At 40.4% G+C, this 13,988-nt stretch overlaps 1 protein-coding gene and 1 non-coding gene across 2 annotated transcripts in view; both read left to right on the top strand.

Moving 5' to 3' along the window:
• The first annotated feature begins 6,225 nt into the window (after positions 1-6,225).
• The window catches only part of SLC25A16 (solute carrier family 25 member 16), a 33,985-nt gene continuing 26,222 nt past the window's right edge, over positions 6,226-13,988 (top strand). Inside the window, exons 1-2 of the mRNA XM_045569295.1 lie at positions 6,226-6,487; positions 10,665-10,757. Of these exons, the coding sequence (XP_045425251.1) occupies positions 6,373-6,487; positions 10,665-10,757 (208 nt within the window). The 5' untranslated portion in view covers positions 6,226-6,372. The remainder of the gene's footprint in view (positions 6,488-10,664; positions 10,758-13,988) is intronic.
• Positions 8,465-8,573, top strand: LOC123650542. The gene has a single exon (XR_006739400.1). It is a non-coding gene; the product is annotated as a U6 spliceosomal RNA (small nuclear RNA).

Genomic DNA, 13,988 nt, shown 5'->3' with positions numbered 1-13,988 from the left:
GTCTATTTTCCTTTCATTTTCACCTGGGACATGCTGGGACCTGCTCCACTCTGATGCTTCTCTTTATGTCATAACCTTGACGTAGTCAGCACTTTAAAAACGACTAACTGAATTATTTCCAGACATCTTTCCCCTAAGAATTAATGTAAAGGTCTCTTAATTACCTGGTGAGTCTCTCCTAACAAATATATTTTCTCAGGCTTTGTGAATAGAGGGGATGGAAAGGTTGGGACAGATGCAGGTCTGCCTAGAACGTCCTTTCCTTCATGTCTGTCCTGTCCTTCCCCTATGTTATTTTCATTCTTGTCAACTTGGCAAACTCATCCTAATCCCTCAAGACCCAGCTCACAGACCTCCTACTCTGTGAAGCCTTACATAATTACCCAGGCAGAATTAGGAGCTCCATAACTCTGTGGAACTCAGTGATGCTTCTGCAATATTACCAAATCTTTCTCATGGCAATTCTCACATACTGTACTCCAATTACTCACCAACTTGTATATCTGTTAAGGGACTGTCTTTCATTTTTATGTTCCCAGTGCCTACCTCAGGGCTTGGCACATAGTGGGCACCCAATAGCTCAAGAAATTTTTGTTGAATGCCTATCTAAGGTCCTATCCAAATTTTATGGTTGCAATTATGTAATTCTACGTGTTTGTACAAATGAGGCTAATTTGTTGGTAAACTCAGTGCTACAATATCTTAAATAAGACAATAAATGTAAAGCACTTAGTATCAAACCATACAAAACAGTAGCTTTATGGGTCCCTTTCCCATCCCCTCCTCTAGATATTCAAAAGTATTGGCCAGATGTGGTGGCTCACACCTGTAATCCTAGCACTTTGGAAGGTGGAGGAGGAAGATTGCTTGAGGCCAGGAGTTCAAAACCAGCCTGAGCATGAGCAAGACTCCACCTCTAGAAAAAATAGAAAAATGAGCCTGGTGTGGTGGTGTGTGCCTGTTGTCCCAGCTACTCTGGAGGCTGAGGCAGGAGGATCACTTGAGCCCAGGTGTTTGAGGTGGCAGTGAAGTATGATGATGCCACTGCACTCTAGCCCAGGAAACAGAGCAAGACCCTGTCTCAATCAAACAAACAAAATAATAAAATACTGAAAAATATTTGTCATTGCCTTGAAAATTTCTTTTTTTTTTTTTTTTTGAGACAGAGTCTTGCTGCCTCAGCCTCCCGAGTAGCTGGGACTACAGGTGACTGCCACCATGCCTGGCTAATTTTTTCTATTTTTAGTAGAGACAGGGTCCAGTTCTTGCTCAGGCTGGTGTCAAATTCCTGAGCTCAAACGATCCTCCCACCTCGTCCTTCAGAGTGCTAGGATTACAGGTGTGAGCCACTGTGCCCGGCCTTGCCTTGAAAATTTCTAAGGCCCTTACTATCTCTAGAATTCTATTATTTAAAATCCAATGACAACTCAATTCCCCTAGAAGTGTTCTTGAACAATCACACCAAACTGAGATAACACCTGAATTATTACCCTGTCCTCAGCATTCATGAAGAATAGTATTGAACTTTATTAATTTGTACTCACCAGCATGTAATTTTGGTACCATTCGTTAGTATAACATGTGTCAATGTTTTATTTCCCCAACTACTTGAAAGCTCCCTGGTACAACTCAAAATCTTCTATTTCTTTTGTATCCTATCTTTCTATAGGGCATTATCATGCTATAATGCCCTAAATAAATATTGCTGATAGAACAAATATTGACTGACAGCAGCTATTGGATAATATTTTCAAAGTGTTTTTATCTTTTAGGAGACAAACAGTAAGTAAATACTTTCAGTGTAATTATTGCTGGTGGGTGTGAATAATTGCTACTATTGATTGAATGACATCTTTACATCTTTACACACTTCACTTTAAAAACAGCTTTGGTTGTAACTTAAATCCCTCAAACTTCCACATTTCTCTCTCTCTCTCTCTCTCTCTCTCTCTTTTTTTTTTTAACTTTTGAGAAAGGGTCTTGCTCTGCATCACCCGGGCTACAGTGATCATAGCTCTCTGCAACCTCAAACTCTTGGGCTCAAGCGATTCACCTGCCTCAGCCTTCAGAATAGCTGGGACTGCAGGTGACTGCCACCATGCCTGGCTAATCTTTTCTATTTTTAGTAGAGACAGAATCCAGTTCTTGCTCAGGCTGGTCTCGAACTCCTGAGCTCAAACAATCCTCCCGTCTCTGCCTTCAGAGTGCTAGGATTACAGGCATGAGCCACTGTACCTGGTTGACAAATTCTACATTAAAGGAGCAAAGACCATATGTTATACATGGGGCTAATTATATATGACCCTAAAGTTTTTGAAACTAATAAGGCATCTGTGATATGTGATACCTATTTCTGATAAATATAAATATATAAAAGTTAATGATCTGTTGTCTAAAAGAGACTACATAATAGAAGTCTTAAAGATAGCTAAGGTCCAAGGCAATGTTTATTAAAAAGCACACCAATTTCTCCCTATTCATGTTATGTTGAGGTACATGTGGTGTTGAGAGGAGCTTTCAAGGAAGTCTTTTTTAGGTAGTTATTGTTATGTATGGTCTATGCACTAATCGTATGTTGTCTATATTCAAAAAACCTTTGCTATCCTGATATAAGTCCTTTGGTGCTTTTGTATGTTTTCATCTTTAGTTTGTACCAACCATCCTTGATCCCCTCTGTGTCTCAAACCAGCTCTTCTTTCTGTCTTTCCTATTCTGTTAATGCTACCATCAAGTCTCTTAACCACCCTGGCAAAAAAACTTTGCAGCAGCTTTGACTTTTTCTGTTTTGGCCTTGCCCTCCATATCTAATTCCTCAGCAAGCCCTGCAAGTGCTGCCTCCTCTATCCAATTCCTTTTGGATCACCTTGTTTTCATGCTCCCACCAGCCCACTTGGCCTGGAGTGTTGCAAAACCTTCATAACTGGTTTCCCTACTGTCAGGTCTCTCACTGTCTGCCTTCCCAATCACCCTATCTCTCCCAGATTAATTTTTCTAAAACATAGCTGTCACCAAGATCATATTATCTACTGAATTAAGTCTATACTCTTTAGCCACAATTAAACCTGTTTATAATACAACCTTGATCTACTTCTCTAATTTTATTGCTCAGTGGTCTGCTGTACAAATGTTGGGGAATTATGAGGAAGGAGTTCTGAGAAGGTCGAGGAAATTGACCTAGGCAAACTGGACTGTTCTTTGAACAAGTTGTGTTTCCTTATTTTGTGTGTGTCTGTGTGTCTGTGTTTGCCAGGGTACATGCTTAGCCATGGCAAAGGACTTCCTTCCCTGATGACCATTGACAAATATAGTCTTTCTTCTGCATCTCTATTTTTTACCTTATGTGTGTCTTACTGTACTTATTTTACCATTAGGTCCACATTCATTCCATGAAAGAGTAAATTCCTTGAGGGACATGATTGATTTTTCTTCTCTTCCTCAGACTCCAGCTATTAGTTGTTAAATATTCTTTTTTTTTTTTTTTTTTTATACAGAGTCTCACTCTGTTGCCCAGGCTAGAGTTGAGTGCCATGGCGTCAGCCTAGCTCACAGCAACCTCAAACTCCTGGGCTCAAGCAATCCTACAGCCTCAGCCTCCAGAGTAGCTGGGACTACAGGCATGCGCCACCATGCCTGGCTAATTTTTTCCACATATTTTTAGTTGTCCAGCTAATTTCTTTTCTATTTTTAGTAGAGACGGGGTCTCGCTGTTGCTCAGGCTGATCTCGAACTCCTGAGCTCAAAGGATCCACCCACCTTGGCTTCCCAGAGTGCTAGGATTACAGGCGTGAGCCAGCACGCCCGGCCTTGTTTTAAACATTTTTAAGCATACAATTCAGTATCATTAATTATATTATGCAACCATCTCTGCCTTAGAGAACTTTGTTTTATTTATTATCATTATTTTTTTGAGATGGAGTCTCGCTCTGTCAACTGGGCTAGAGTACCATGGTGTCAGCCTAGTTCACAGCAACTTCAAACTCCTGGGCTCAAGCGATCCTCCTGCCTCAGCCTCCCGAGTAGCTGGGACTACAGGCGTGCGCCACCATTCCTGGCTAATTTTTTCTGTATATATTTTTAGTTGTCCATATAATTTCTTTTTTTTTTTTCTGATTTACCCAACATGATGTATTTATTTTTTTCATACATACTATATTAATTTTATTTGTGAGTTTAAGTGTTTATTTCTTTTTTTTTCAGCATATTATTGGGTTACAAAAGTTTAGGTTATGTATATTGCCCCCCCCATATAATTTCTTTCTATTTTTTAATAGAGATGAGGTCTCGCTCTTGCTCAGGCTGGTCTCGAACTCCTGAGCTCAAACTATCTGCCCGCCTCGGCCACCAAGCCACCGAGTCCGGCCTAATTTTTCTATCTTTTGTAGAGATGGGGTTTCCCTGTTGCTCAAGCTGGTCTCAAACTCCTGACCTCAAGTGATCTTCCGGCCTCAGCTTCCCAGAGCACTAGGATTACAGGTGTGAGCCACCGCCCCTGGCTGGAACTTTGCGATTCTTCAGATTAGACATGTAAAATATAAATAATAATGTAAATAAATGGTTCTGTATTTTCTGGTAGAAACTGAAAATTGAGAGGGAAAAATAAATTTGAAATCTTGATGCATCATTAGTAACTCATCATTTTTTTTTTTTTGAGACAGAGTGTCACTCTGTTGCCCGGGCTAGAGTGAGTGCCGTGGCGTCAGCCTAGCTCACAGCAACCTCAAACTCCTGGGCTTAAGCGATCCTCCTGCCTCAGCCTCCCGAGTTGCTGGGACTACAGGCATGTGCCATCATGCCCGGCTAATTTTTTTCTATATATATATTTTTAGCTGTCCATATAGTTTCTTTCTATTTTTAGTAGAGACGGGGTCTCGCTCTTGCTCAGGCTGGTCTCGAACTCCTGAGCTCACACAATCCGCCCGCCTCGGCCTCCCAAGTGCTAGGATTACAGGCTTGAGCCACCGCGCCCGGCCAGTAACTCATCATTTACCAACTCAATGTGTCAGAGGCACATGCATAGAAAGAAAAAGAAACCGGGGAAGGTTGTAGTAAGTACTGAGGACAATTATAAAAGATAATTTCTGAAAGAGAGGATGAAAGTTCAGAATAATTTTGGTCATAAGAAATAAGAATGAGTTTTGCCCAGGTTGGAAGTGATAGGGCTCACAGTAAGAGAATAGTAAGGGGTAATTAATAAATAATCTTGGAATACTGCCAGGGCTAGGGAGAAGAAACTGGGATGTTCACAGGAGTGTAGGGCAGGGATTTGGGCTTGGTAGGAAGTAATGCTCAGTAGAATTTAAGAATTAAGCTGAAAGCGGGGACAGCGAGGAGGCTCACACCTGTAATCCTAGCACTCTGGGAGGCCAAGGTGGGAGGATCGCTTGAGCTCAAGAGTTTGCGACCAGCCTGAGCAAGAGTGAGACCCCGTCTTTACCAAAAATAGAAAAAATTGCCGGGCGTGGTGGTGGGCACCTGTAGTCCCAGCTACTCGGGAGGCTGAGGCAGGAGGATCGCTTGAGCCCAGGAGTTTGAGGTTGCTGTGAGCTGGGCTGACACCAGGGCACTCCAGCCGGGGCAACACTGCCAGACTGTCTCATGAAAAAAGAAAAAAAAAAAGAAAAAAGAAAAAAGGAACTAAGCTGAAGACACAAACAGATTCAGAAGGGCCTGACGAGGCAGAAGTATTTGTGTAATTTGTAGGGCTCCAAAGGAAGAATAACTTGCTTTAGCAATATGTTTTTGGCAGAAGTGGTAGGGGTGGAGTGGAAGCTTTGTGGGGGTGGGGGCGGAGACAGGGTGATTAGAGAGGGCAATAACTGAGGTTTATTGAGGAGCTCTGAGAAGGCAGAGCTGATTTAGTTGGATATGGGAGCAAATTCAAAGATGCCTGGAAAGGTGATGAGGCAAATACTACTTCTGGAAAGGGTGCATCTTAGGGGGGCGTCAGAAGACAGCCTTATGGGCGGTCACAGGTCAGTGGTCACTACAGGTCAATGGAAGGAGAGCTTTGGAAGGTAGTGGGTTTCGATAAGACCTCTTCGCTGGCCACCCTTTCCTTCTTCTGCCTGAACAGAGGGGCCTGAGCAGGGAAGCGGGCAGAAGGGACTCGGGTCGTGGCCGAAGTGGGGAGGCTAAGAGCCTGAGAGACTCCCGCTTCCGCCCCCCGGCCCCACCCCGGCCCCACCCCGGCCCCGTCGGGCGGAGACCCAGGCCCCGCCCCTGGCCTACGCCATCAGCCTGCGCCGCGGCGCCGGGTGTCATTCGGCCCCGCCGGCGGGGCGGACGGCCTCTTATAACTGGCTGCTCCGGCTATGATACCAGCTGGCGGTTCGTAAGTTTGCGGCTGAGGCTCCCGAGGCGGCCCTGGTCCTGATGGCGGCCGCGGCGGCCCTGGCAGCGGCTGACCCTTCCTCCGCGATGCCGCCAGGGGCCGGAGGGCCCACCGCCCGCCGAGACTTCTACTGGCTGCGTTCCTTTCTGGCGGGAGGTAGGTGTCCGGCAAGAAGATCCGGTTGTGCTCACGGCTGCAGGGGCAGGATCGGGTGCGGGTCGGAAGCCAGCGGCCTTAATAACATTCCTGGACGGTGGCTGCTTCATTGCGCTGCCGGGTGTTCTCCGTGACCTGCCATAACCTGTTTCTAATAATCACTTGACTAGTGACAGCCGAGTCCTGGCGAGTGGGGCCTTTGGCTTTCGGGCAGAGGCTGGGGATGTGGAAGGGCTGAACCAGGCACCTCTTCTCCAGGGCTGGATAGTGGGGAAAAGAAGGAGATCCCTTACAGAGAGGAGGGTTTTAGTGAAACATGCTGGGCACTCCTTTCTTTTGTAAAGATCATGAGTGACCGAGAGTGTAGAATTGGATTTTGCTGTTTACTGAAAGGAAAGCAAATATTGGAAGTCAGCTTTTTAAAGATGACCAGAAAATTGTGCAAAACTGTCTACAACCAAAATTGGTTGCAGTGATTCTAGTAAGCGGTGCCACAACTACTTGACAAGCCCTACTGTTGGTGTGACTGTGGGGCCAAAAGGTTCATATTGCCTCTTAGGAATTTCCTCTGCCTTCCCAGAAAGAGATGTTTCAATCTCTACCCTTTCTTAATTACTTAATTACTTCCCTGGGTTGTCATCACTTAATTATTTAAGGCTGGGAATTTAAAAAATTCCACATTATGAGGACTTGTAGAAAGACAATATCTGTAGATTGCAGCAGTAGTAAGAATTTAATTATTTTGGCCGGGCGCGGTGGCTCACGCCTGTAATCCTAGCACTCTGGGAGGCCGAGGCGGGTGGATCGTTTGAACTCAGGAGTTTGAGACCAGCCTGAGCAAGAGTGAGACCCCATCTCTACTAAAAATAGAAAGAAATTATATGGACAACTAAAAATATATAGAGAAAAAATTAGCTGGGCATGGTGGTGCATGCCTGTAGTCCCAGCTGTTCGGGAGGCTGAGGCAGAAGGATTGCTTGATCCCAGGAGTTTGAGGTTGCTGTGAGCAAGGCTGACGCCATGGCACTCTAGCCCGGGCAACAGAGCGAGACTCTGTCTCCAAAAAAAAAAAAAAAAAAGTATTTAATTATTTTGTTCTTCTGCTGATTAAGAGGACATTCATTAATTCTTACAGGGAATATTTAGAATGGCAGCTATGTGCCTTCTACTTGTTTGGTATACATCAGCGAATAAAGTGCTTCCCAGAGTGCTAGAATTACAGGCGTGAGCCACCGCGCCCAGCCTAGATATTTTAACCTAGTACCTGGTACAAAGTAAACTCTCAATAATTGTTAACTATTATTAGCAGTGGCCTTGTGCAGATCTCTTAACTTTAGTTGCTTAATCTTAAAAGGAAGATAAAAAGCTACTTGACCTATGGCTGGGCGTGATGGCTCATACCTGTAATACTAGCATTTTGGGAGGTCAAGGCAGGAGGACTGCCACAGAGGCCAGAATTTGGAGACCAGCCTGAGCAACTTAGTGATATCCCATCTCTACAAACAAACAAACAAAACAGAGAGAGAGAGAGGGAAAGAAAGAAAAATTAGCTGGGCGTGGTAAGAGCATACCTGTATTGCAGCTACTCAGGAGGATCAGTTGAGTCCAGGAGTTAGAGGCTGCAGTAAGGTATGATCATGACACTGCACTCTAGCCAGGGCAACAGAGTAGAAAGAAAAAAAAAAAAGCTACTGAACCTAATTGAGCTCTGTAGTTCAATAGTCCCGCCTTATCTGTGGGGATATGTTCTAAGACCCACAGTAGATGCCAGAAACTGCAGATATTACCAAACCCTATATTATGTTTTTTTCTATACATACATACATGTGATAAAGTTTAATTTACAAATTAGACACAGTAAGAGATTAACAAGAATAACTAAAAATGGAAAAATTATAACCACATATTGTAATAAAAGTTATGTGAATGTGGTCTGTCTTTTTTCCTCAAAATATCTACTTTTTAAAAATTTTTTTAGTGCTTGCTTTGGCAGCACATATACTAAAAAATTGGAACAATACAGAGAAGATTAGCATGGTCCCTGCACAAGGATGACACACAAATTCATGAAGCGTTCCATATTTTAAAAATTATTTAAAAAAAATTTTTTTTTATACATAGGGTCTCACTTTGTTGCCTAGGGTCAAAATATCTTATTGTGCTGTACTTACCCTTCTTCTTATGATGATGTAAGATGCTAAAATGCCTATGTGATGAGATGAAATGTAGTAAATGGTGTAAGCATTGTGATGTACCATTTAAAACTTATGAATTGGCCTGTCGCGGTGGCTCACGCCTGTAATCCTAGCCCTCTGAGAGGCCGAGGCGGGTGGATCGCTCAAGGTCAGGAGTTGGAGACCAGCCTGAGCAAGACCCCGTCTCTACTAAAAATAGAAATAAAATTATCTGGACAACTAAAAGTATATCTAGAAAAAATTAGCCTGGCATGGTGCTGCATGCCTATAGTCCCAGCTACTCGGGAGGCTGAGGCAGTAGGATCGCTTAAGCCCAGGAGTTTGAGGTTGCTGTGAGCTAGGCTGATGCCACGGCACTCACTCTAGCCAGGGCAACAAAGTGAGACTCTGTCTCAAAAAAAAAAAAACCAAACAAAAAAAACTTATGAATTGTTTGAGAATTTTCTATTTAATATTTTCAGACTGTGGTTGACCAGGGGTAACTGAAACTGCGGGAAGTAAAATCCCAGATAAGGGGAACTACAGTAGTGTGAAAGCAAGTTAAGATACTATTAAAGGAAACTATTCACTGAGTGCATTCTCAATAATTTCATTATAAGGTTAATTCGTACATGAGTGAGAAGATAACAGAAAATAATCTGAAACAAAACTTAACCAGCTGTAAATTATTTTTAGTTTAATCTCAATTTTGGATAGCCATGACCCTTATTTCCATTAGTTCAGAAAAGAGAAATTTGATATAGAAACATATATGGATATGATATATGAGTACAGGTATATATTTTATTTTTGTATATCTCAGAATATAGATTTTAATATCAGTTATATGCTGAGCTATTAAGTAAATTTTTGTGGACTTTGAGTGATTTTTTTTTTTTTTTAAAGAGACAAGATCTCACTCTGTTGCCTACGCTGGAGTGCAGTGGGCTTAGAACTTCTGGGCTGAAGTGATCTTCCTGCCTCAGCCTCCTCAGTAGCTAGGACAATATTCACGCTAACATGCCCAGCTAGATTTTTTATCTTTTGTAGGGATGGGTTCTTGCTATGTTGCCTAGGCTGGTCTTGAACTCCTGGGCTCAAGTGATCCTCATGCCTCAGCCTCCCAAAGTGCTGGAATCACAAGGCATGAGCCACTGTGCCTGGCCTGAGTGATTTTTGTCTTGTGTTTTTAAAAGTTTTGAATGTAAGACTTTCTATATTCATTCATTCAGCAAACATTTATTGAGTGCCTACTATGTGCCAGGGCCTGTACTGGTCTTTGGGGATATAGCACTGAAGGAGACTCACAAAATTCCAGTCTTGTACCTTGTGTAATACACATTCTGTGGTGAAGAAGAGCTTAATGTAATCATAAAAGATACTAAAGACTTTTTATTCAAAGAGTAATAGTTCATTTTATCAAGTGCTTGCTACATGGAAGGTATTGCAGAAAAGTTTTTATATCATTGCTTTAGAAGCATGCCGAGCTAGTAGGATTGGCTTGGATTCTGACCTGTGTTAAAGTCCATGTATGTACCTTAATTCTGCTTTCATCTACACATCTACCCGGTGGCACAGGTTAGGGACCAAATACGTATTTGCTGGATGTATAAGTGAATGACTGATTTTATGGGTAAATCTTGGTTGTTTCAATGAAAAAGTCAACTAGAAGGAGAGGTGGTTACTTCAAGCAGAACCTTACAGTTGAGTAAATACCTTTAAGTGTCTTTCTCCCTAACCACATTTTAGCAAGATTCTCAGTGTTCAATCAGGTATTTTGGGTATTAGGGGCTGATTTACACTCCTAAAACTTATTTTGAAGTCTGACATCTCAATTATTAAGTTACAGGGAATGGGGATCAATTATCTGTATATCCCTGCTGTTGGGCAGTTCTACTCATGGAGACCAAATTAGAGATCAGAGGGTTTGCTGGCTGAACAAATAATGATTTCCATCTGAACAGAAATGGGATGCAGTTCCTAACCTTTTAAAAACTTTTTAGGTATTGCTGGATGCTGTGCCAAAACAACGGTTGCCCCATTGGATCGAGTAAAGGTTTTATTGCAAGCTCATAATCACCATTACAAACATTTAGGTGAGTTCATAAATGCTAAAGATAAAAATGAATGAATACATTATCCATCTGCAGGTTTGGTTTCTAGTTGTGAATTATAGTAGAAAAAGGGCACAAAAGGAAGTTCAAGTTTAGGGGCAAATTTTGCAAGAGATATATCTTTTATCCATTTTAATCTTTTCCTTTGCAGTAGTGGTTATGTTTATCATTTTAAGGTAATGATATTTTCCTATCCCAAATCTTGAAATCATTGGAGTATCATAAGTACTATTTGTTTATTGAGATTAATGGATCACATTCTTCACGGACACACATAACAGCTCAGTCTGATTTTTTAGTGCAATTAGAGGATGGAGATAAGGTTTGATAAATGTAAAACTGAAGCAATTACTCCTTTTAACATTTAAACGGGCATCTTAGAAATCTTAGGACAAGCAGAATCCAGTGCAATTAGTATTTATTTATGGATAAACTTGCTTTATTAAAAAATATCAAGACCTTCCTTACAAACATAAAAATCAGCCGTTTGATTAACATGTTTACTGTAATAATTTATTATTGGTAGGAATAAGAATTTTTTACAGTGTTTTTAGAGGCCATTTTGTCAATATGCATAAAAATCTGGAAAAGAATTTAATACATACTCTTTGACCTCGCAATTCCAATTCTAGGAGGTTATTCTAAAGAAATAAGCAAAGATTGGGCACAGTGGCTCATGCCTTTAATCCTAGCACTTTGGGGAGCTGAGACAAGAGAATCGCTTGAGGCTAGGAATTTGAGGTTGCAATGAGCTATGATGAATACCACAGCACTCTAGCCCAGGCAACAGAGGGAGAGCCTGTCTCAAAAAAAAAAAAAAAAGTAGATAAATGTGGTCAGAGATGTAAATGCAAGGATCAAAGCATTATTTATGTAGTTAAAAAAGCCCAGCAACACTCATTTCATTTTATGGAATGAAGTGTTGCCCAATTTAAAAAAAATAAAAAAACTCCAACCACTAAACAACTAGAAATACTCAGTAATAGGAAACGGGCAAAATAAGTTTTAGTTTATCTATATTATGGACTATTCTGCAATCATAAAAAATTTATAAAAGAATATTAATTGACTAGGGACAATGTTCATAATGTCTTAGTTAAATGAAAAAAGAATATTAAAATGGTTTATTCATATTGTACTTTATTAAACATTTGCTTAGAGAAAAGACTAGAAGGACAAATAACATTAAGTGGTTTTTTTTGAGTGGTCAGATTATAGAAAATTTTTTCTGTAAGCTCATTTGTAAAACATGTTGAACATATATTACTTTTTCAATTAGGGGTTGAGGAAACATTTAAAGGAAAAAAAATTAATGTGGACAGAAACGAAGAAAGAAATTAGGTTGGAGCAACTAACTCATACCACTCCATTGCTTTACAGTTTCATGCTTCACTAGCTAGGAATGATGATACCACATGATCTATGTTGTATCGGACACAGAAAGATGTTTAACAGGGTGAATAAGAATCAATTATTTTTCCAATTGTGTCTTTTGAATGTGATTTTTTTTCAAAAACCTGAATAGATACTTATGTTATATATTAATTATAGCTAATTTTCTTGGCCGGGCGCGGTGGCTCATGCCTGTAATCCTAGCACTCTGGGAGGCCGAGGCGGGTGGATTGTTGGAGCTCAGGAGTTCGAGACCAGCCTGAGCAAGAGCGAGACCCCCGTCTCTACTAAAAATAGAAAGAAATTATACGGACAGCTAAAAATATACATAGAAAAATTAGCCGGGCATGGTGGCGCATGCCTGTAGTCGCAGCTACTTGGGAGGCTGAGGCAGGAGGATCGCTTAAGCCCAGGAGTTTGAGGTTGCTGTGAGCTAGGCTGACGCCATGGCACTCACTCTAGCCCGGGCAACAGAGTGAGACTCTGTCTCAGAAAACAAAGAAACAAACAAACAAACAAAAACCTGAATAGATACTTATGTTATATATTAATTGTAGCTAATTTTCTTGTCAATATTTTTAATACTATGGAAGTCTGTACTTAAAATTGAAAGAAAAAAGTTGCAAATATTTCTGTATCCATCAATGAATTCTGTATCTTCATACTGTGTATCGCTCATGGTTAGAAAGAATAAGACTTTTGAACATACTGAGAGATTGTAAAAAACTGGAAAGGAAGGAAGTATTTTCTTTTGTTGTCTACATTGAGGGAAAAAGGAGATGAATTATGTTACACAGTATCTCGGGGTGTTTTACAATGACCTGGCATACGAATGTTGGAACAGGATTGTTTTATTCCTTTAACCTCCCCCCCATGCTGATGTATGTTGTTTTGTTTCCTGATTTGTAATCATTAGATTACATATTCACATTAGATTTCACGCTCTACAGGGCTACATGCCACGGCTTATAGCATACCCTACAAGGCATGCAAAATTTGAAGTGGAATTCCTGGAGTGCAACAATGAACTATTCGTGTAATTTGAAGTGTCATGTATCTTTAAAGTATACAAGCCAAAACAAAAACATATTGGTGTCTTTTAATTTTGTTTTTTATATGTTTTGGGGTGTTTTATCCTAGGTACCTCCCCCCTTTTATATATAGTTTTTAAAATTTTGCTTTTATAGTCAAAGATGATCAAGATAAGCTATCAAACAAAGCTATTACTTCTACTTTAGCTTCTTTTAAAAATGTGGCATTACTTCCAAGAAATCAAAAACTACTTTTTTGGGGAATGAGCATATGTGGGGAAAACAACAACAACAAAAAACCCCTACCTTTCATTTTAAATCAAATTTATTGTAGCCAGATGAAGAGGAATGAGTATATTTAAAATTTCTCCTTCCCCCAGTTTGCAATGTTAATGTAAAGACCTTTTCCCTGTAATATATTGAAAATCTATGACCTCTATTTAGCTTTGTACAGTCAAATGTGATATAGATATATGAATCACAATAGGATTCTTTTAAAATGTTTAATTTTTTTGCTTTTACATTTTATTTATTCATTTTTAATTTTTTGAACTATAATATTTTCGCAAAGTTCATAATTCAATAAGTATAAAAGTAAAAAATCATTCTCCCTTCCTTGTTGCTTCCTTAGAATTCAGCATTTTTATAAGTTTCTTTCATTTCCTTCCAGAGCTAATTATACATACACAAGCATATATTTTACCAAATGTTAGTTCCTTTTAATCCTAGCTTGATAAAATAAGTAAAGACACAGAGGTGGATTTAAATAACACACAGCTTGATATAACAG

This window comes from Lemur catta, chromosome 14 (genome assembly GCF_020740605.2).
Source record: "Lemur catta isolate mLemCat1 chromosome 14, mLemCat1.pri, whole genome shotgun sequence".
Classification (NCBI taxonomy): Eukaryota; Metazoa; Chordata; class Mammalia; order Primates; family Lemuridae; genus Lemur; species Lemur catta.
The sequence above is the reverse complement of the archived record's forward strand: the minus strand, read 5'-3'. Positions and strand labels throughout refer to the sequence as shown.